Source organism: Elephantulus edwardii, unplaced genomic scaffold, assembly GCF_000299155.1.
Source record: "Elephantulus edwardii isolate Elephantulus edwardi_28Jun2011 unplaced genomic scaffold, EleEdw1.0 scaffold00362, whole genome shotgun sequence".
Lineage (NCBI taxonomy): Eukaryota > Metazoa > Chordata > Mammalia > Macroscelidea > Macroscelididae > Elephantulus > Elephantulus edwardii.
Window position 1 is genome coordinate 448,588 of NW_006400112.1, and position 6,860 is coordinate 455,447.

The 6,860-nt window shown below is 44.6% G+C and overlaps 1 protein-coding gene across 1 annotated transcript in view; it reads left to right on the forward strand.

The window, feature by feature from the left end:
- The window catches only part of GDF10 (growth differentiation factor 10), a 22,326-nt gene extending 16,106 nt beyond the window's left edge, over positions 1 to 6,220 (forward strand). The window contains 2 exon segments of the mRNA XM_006902050.1: positions 2,511 to 3,430; positions 6,029 to 6,220. Coding sequence (XP_006902112.1) covers positions 2,511 to 3,430; positions 6,029 to 6,220 — 1,112 coding nt within the window.
- Positions 6,221 to 6,860: the final 640 nt, after the last annotated feature.

The window sequence follows — 6,860 nt, forward strand, 5'->3', positions numbered from 1 at the left end:
TAAGAACAAATAACATTAAACTATTAGTTAAAAGGAAGGAAAAGAGCATTTCTGTTGATGTCATAGATGAAGGAATTAGAGTCCATGACCCTCAGAGAGCTCTGTGCCTCTCACTGCCATCTTGGTCACAGTTGCCCTTTTTAATCCCTGCTGCCCTTACCTCCTGCAGACTGCACACTCCGCTGAGGGAGCTCATCAGTCCTGAAGTGCTCTGCTTTCCTCCTAGACAGCCTCCTTGAGCTGTAGGAAACCAGAGCAGATTGCTTTTTCCTCTCTGCTACACAGGCTCCACCCCACTAGAAGGACTAGAAGGCTTAGTCCTAGAGTATTTTATATATGCTCTAGCAAGGAATCTATTAGTAGAACTATCTGTGAATGAACAAAAACAGTTATATGCCATGCTAGCTGGATCTTAGCTCAGGTATTTTAATTAGGAGATGGAAGAGGCCTGGTCTGAGCAGGAGCAGCTTGCCCTGCCAGCCTCAGTCCTTTATATGAAAGTAACAGAAAGTCACACTTTGGTCTGTGCCTTTTATGTCTAGCATATTACACACTGTTTATTTAATTTGAAAAGCAGTCACACCAGGCACAGATAGAGAGTATCTATTTCTGCTGTAAGGCAAATGAGGAAAGTGATGGCAGTGTGTGGTATGGTTCCACTGGACCTGGGACTTCACTTCCCAGGCCTGATCCAACTTTGGAATGCTTCTTTGGTGGTTAATGTCCACTGAGTCCACAGGCCAGACCCAGATACTGCAAACACGCAGCCACTATATCGCATTGTCACCTGCCAATGCTTCCCATACCCTCCTGAGAATTATCTTCTGGGATGCTGATCAATACCAAATACTGTAAAAAAGCATCTCCAGGGGAGGAAGGGCCTTGGTAAATGAACTTGTTAACAAGTGATCCAGTGAGATTTGGAAAATGCTGGACTCCAGACTGTGACACTCAAGGCTGCAGTGTGGGGGAGACTCATACACATGCATCAGGATCTGTCCTTTCTTACGTGTGGGCTTTCGAGGGGTACATCAGACCCTTGGAACCTGGGTAGTTGAGCATCTTTAGCTTGTCTCGTAATCCTGAACTGGTATTTTGCAGGCCCTCCACAGAGGCACTTTTCTTTCCTTCTTTCTCTCATAGTTTCTTAAAGCATGTGGAATTCCCAGTTGAATGAAGCCTTCTTCCCAATAGAAACAAATAGCCTTAAGCTGACAATGTTGGTTGAAAGGAAGGAAAGAATGTAGAAAGTGTACCAACTAATGCTGTGAATAAAGATCCTAGAGAGGCCACAGCCCTCTGAGAACTCAGAGACGCTACATCCTGCATGCATTTCCCCAGGACTTGGGAGCTCTAGGCTTCTTCCGGCTTTATCCTGCAGATAGAACACCTCTGACAGGTCTGGTTTCCTAGTTATTTTCCAAAGGCATAGGGAAAATACCTTCCATTAACTTGAATATTTCAGAGCCCTCAGGCCTCTAAGGTTTGGGTCATTTTCCTGCAACAGTAGACAGGATGCAAGAAAATAAAGAGTGGCTGACAGCTTGGGAAAGCAGGGAGAGAAGCCCAGTAAACAGTATCCTGGAATTTGAAGATTTGCTGAATGGGGCTTGTTACAACCTTGATATTGCTCTCTTATAAAATCATCTTACCAATGAGGCAGGACAAAGGGATAACTCGCTCTCTCTACCAGGTGAAAGGCACTCAGTGTATAGTGAGAATATGAAGGTCTTTATTTCCTGGTTTGGAAAAATGGTCATGTTTAATGTACGTAAACCTTAAAAATCCCTCAAACTGACTTCTGGCTAGTCAGTACCGACTCCATCAGATTTCCAAGGCTTTAACTCTTTACTGGAAAAGACTACCCATCTTCCTTCTACAGAACAGAAGAGGGTAGATTAGAACTGATAACCTTTTGCTTAGCCATTTAACATGTCACACACTGCACCACTAGGGCTCTTTTTTTTCCATATAACTTAAATAATTTCATCATAGCCAAAAATTAAAGCAGCCTAAAAAACCATCATAAGTAGAATGACTAAAAACACTGAAATACATAGTAGGATCACAGAGCTATATACTTAAATGTGGAAATCCTCAGAAATATTTGTTATTTCATTTAGATGAAATATTTTCAAAAAACACCCAAATACACAGTGATAAATATTAGAATAACACTTACTTTGGAAATAAGGATTCATTAGACAAGGATATCAAAGAGACTTCAAGGTGACAAGATATGAATAGGTTTGAGTGCAAGCCCTATTTGCTAACATGTTTACTGTGGTATATCTGACAATCCCCTAGCTTCTCTGACCTTAATTAATCTGTTCATTAAGGATAATAGGTGGCACCCTGATCAGTGTATTGTCAGGATTGCACATGGTGAGGTAGATGTTCCTTAAGAGGTAGTTCTACCATATCAGCATCTGAATAGAGGAGTCCTGAGCACCGGGGCCATCCAGCAAAGAACCCAACAGACATGCCATCTGTCCTTTGTTTCCTTTCAGAAGTGGTTGACCAGAAAGCTTTGTATTTCTTCAACCTGACTTCCATGCAAGATTCAGAAATGATCCTTGCAGCCACCTTTCACTTTTACTCTGAGCCACGGTGGGCCTGGACACATGAGGCATCATGCAAGAGGACAAAGAATGTGTCTTGCCATTTGCTACCCTCAGGTCCCCCCACCCGCCACTACCTCCTCTTCCACATCCTGTCACAGAACATGGCCACCCAGGGACTGCTCCGAGGGGCCATGGCCCTAGTCCCACCACCACGTGGCGTATGGCAGGCTAGGGACATCTCCTCTGTCATTAAGGCAGCTCGCCAGGATGGTGAACTTCTCCTCTCAGCCCAGTTGGATGGTGTGGAAAAAGAGCTGGGGGACTCCAAGCCAAGCTCCCACATACCCTACATTCTCATCTATGCTGATGACCTGGCCATCTTGGAGCCCAACAGTGTGGCAGTGACACTTCAAAGATATAACTCCCTTCCAGCTGGGGACACTGAGCCCCATACAGCCCCCTACAGCTCTGCAGACCTCCGTGTGCGCCAGGCTGCCCAAGGCAGTAGCTCTCTCAAAGACAATGAGCTGCCAGGGCTGAGTGGGCAGCTAGTGCCTGCCCATAGCACCCAGCATTACCACACACACGAGCTCTGGCTCAGGCCCTTCCGAGTGCTGAAACCCCGGCCTGCCCGCAAAGATCGGAGGAGAAAGGGGCATGACCTCTTCATGGCCTCCCAGATGCTCAAGTTCGATGAGAAGACCATGAAGAAAGCTCGGAGGAAGCAGTGGGATGAGCCTCGAATCTGCTCGCGGAGGTACCTGAAGGTCGACTTCGCAGACATGGGGTGGAACGAATGGATCATCTCACCCAAGTCCTTTGATGCCTATTACTGTTCGGGAGCTTGTGAGTTCCCCATGCCCAAGGTAGGTGTGTGTGAGAGGCGCTGCTCTGTCCTCAAGGGAATTGTGGTATTTGCCGCCACATTGCATTACTCTAAGTTCCACTCCTTGTTTGTAGACAAGTTTCAGCCTCTGTAAGCCAGTGTTTATGTCTCTATAAAATAGGGATAATAGAAACCAATTCTGGTAATAAAAACCTGGGACTGATTTTGAATCATAGAGATCTTGTGAGCTCAGAATAGAGCTGTACTTCATAAAATTCCAGCAGGAAAGGGTTTTGAAGGTGGATTGGCAGGCTTTTCTTTATAGAGGTACCACTGATTGGATTTGATTAGCTTCCAAGCACTATTTGCACTGCTCAGGCCCTCTAGAGTGACCCTGCTTATTTATTCCAGATGAAGAGTAGACAGAGGTCCAGCGAGGTCTGTTGGGTTAGTACGCGTTATAAATGGATCTACCATGGCCCACAGCATGCATTTTTAAAATGTTATATTGGTCTGTGTACAAAATTCATTATACATTATATTCCATGTATGTACATTGTATTTCACACATTTCTTCATTCACACTGTGTTTTATATTCTCATTCCCATACACTGTGTTTTCTAAAATTAATCTCCATTGATCTATGCCCACAATCACCCCATCTTTTCAGGTTCTCACAAGATCTTTCCTAATTCCTTTACCCCATCTTCCACCCACCTAACTCTGCAACCCCATGACTTTCTCCCTCCCTACCCTTAAACCCCTTGCCCCTCTTCTCTAACACCAGACCCCTTAAAGTATTTTCTTCATAGAATTTGACTTTTTAAATCAAAACACTTCTTAAAAAAAACAAGAATCTCTCTCCATAGATGTGTGATCCAACCTAGTGGTGATCTACAGAGCTTGCATAGATGATCTCCTATAGATAGAGCAGGATCCACAGCCTACACCTCGCCTGTTTTCTGCTCCTAGCCTGGTTTGTAGGGTTTTTGCCTCTGTGACTAGCATGATTCTGGTCCTTCCTTCCTCTCACTCAGGGCAAGAACCAACAGCTTTGACGGTGTTCACCAACCCATCTGCCCTGGCCCTAGGCTTTCAGATACTGCCCTGCCATCTAGGCTGGGCAGGGGATCTATCTAATTCTCTCTCTCTCTCTCTCTCTCTCTCTCTCTCTCTCTCTCTCTCTCTCTCTCTCTCACACACACACACACACACACACACACACACACACACATGCACGTGCTCACGCACCCATGCATCACGGCCAACAATGCAGTGGAACCCCTACCAACTAATGTTTCCCTGCCACACAGCACATACTTTTCTTCTGCTCAGTTACTCTTGCAAGTTCCAGGTCATGTCTTACCCTCCAAGAAAAAGAAGTTAATACATGAATCCTATCTGAATGTAAACAAATCAGCCAACTGCAGACCTCACATTGAGGGTGACAGTAGTATGTTCTGGAATTAAGTGACTACTTTTGAAAGCTATGCATGTACAAAATAGAGGAGATGTGTTAACAAATAGAAACACAAGTCTGCAGGAAGGCTGAGCACAATCAGGTGCAAGACAAGAGCCCTGTAGGACCCAGCCTCCAGCCTAGAGCCAGCCAGAACCTCACAAATGTGGATGCCCCCACTCTGCTCTCCTCCTAATTCATCACTCCCCCTACAAAGGCCTTTTCCATTAACTTCAATATAAAGGCAGTCTGGTGGCATAGTCCTTAGGAAATTGCTGTGCTAACACAAAGGTGACACTTCTCTGGTGGTTTGAGTTTACCAAAGGCTCTGCAGGAAAAGATGGGCACTCTTTCCCCATGCTATTTATAGCCTCTGAAACTCCACTGGAGGGCCAGCTGTGAGTCAGTTCAGACTTAATGACAAACAATTAATATTTTTAGTTTATAATATTAAGACACCTTGGCTGATGATGAGCTGAAGTCAACAGCTGCTTTGTGTTCACCTTGTCCAGGCTGACCAAGGGAAGTGTTGTCTTTGCAGTGGGATGGAAGCCCTTCCCCATGTGAGAGGCTGCCTGGGTTACAGAAAGAGATGTGATGGCAGTAGCAAGTCTGCTTTCTGATCTGGGAAAATTGCTAAGTGTATTGGTCAAGATGTTTAACCATCATAAGCTTCTGTTTATTCCCCAGGGCCACCACAATGGCATCAACTCCACTAGGTTGATAAGACTTAAGTGTGGAACAATGTGACACTATAGTGTCAAAGATGCCCATGAAATATCAATTTCATGTCCCATCACCACTGGCACACCTGCTTGAGAAATACTTCCTGTCCCCTTCAAACAAAAGCTAAAGCTACTGGGCTGCTATGATTCCAGGGGGACTGACTGGGCATCTCTTTTCCTGTCCTCTGGACAGCACCTACAGGTCTAGGTGCCCTGAATTGTATGAAGCATATGTTCATGTGGTCATGAAGAAAAGAAGATTTCTCCCCAATGGATCAGTCTCTGGTTGAACCCAGAGAAAATGTATGCCAGCCCCACTATTTTGTTTTTCTTCTAATCTATGCCTTTTCCATTGCTTCGGACTCAGAATAGCAGTAACACAATCAGGGGTCAGTGGAAAATGGGCAAGTTCAGTGTGCTGTGTGGGATTCATGTGCCTTCCCTGCCTTGCAGGTTGTCCACCCTTCCAACCATGCCACCATCCAGAGTATCATGAGGGCTGTGGGTATTATCCCGGGCATCCCAGAGCCGTGCTGTGTTCCTGACAAAATGAACTCCTTGGGGGTCCTTTTCCTGGATGAGAACCAGAATGTCGTCCTCAAGGTATACCCCAACATGTCTGTGGAGATCTGTGCCTGCCGCTAAGACCAGTTGCTCCAGGAGTGAAGAAAACTTCCCTCAGCACACATTAGCACTGCCCTCAGAACCTTCTGGAGTGGACTAGATGAGAGGAACAGCTGCGAACATAGAGCAGAGCATAAGGATACTGGAAACCAGAGACTACTGTCCATTGGAGCATCATTTGGAGTGTTTTGTATCTAGTAACTCAGTCCTTAAATGTCACCCCAGATACTCCTGACAGAATGTAGGCATTGTCTCTTCCTGAAATGGAGCATTTCCTAATGCTGATCTTTTCTGATAATTGTCTCCTGAGTTGAGGAGATAGAACTTTGTTGTAAATGTCCTGTTTATACTTCAGACCACACATTGATCTTGGGAACAGGACCTGAATAATATAGATATGTGTTTTACTGCAAACTCCATTACACAAGCTTTTCTACATATAACCAATGATGGTTTTGCTTTCTTAATATTTGTTTTATCACAAAAGACAGGAATGGACACTATTCCTCCCAGAAAAGATCATGTAGGCAAAATCTGAATTGTCTAAACATGTGTATTCTAACAACATATACAGTCATGTGTTAAAATACTAAAAAATAGCCAAGATTTCCTATTTTTGTAAATTATAGTTTCTATATTGTAGATTGTATATGTTGCATCC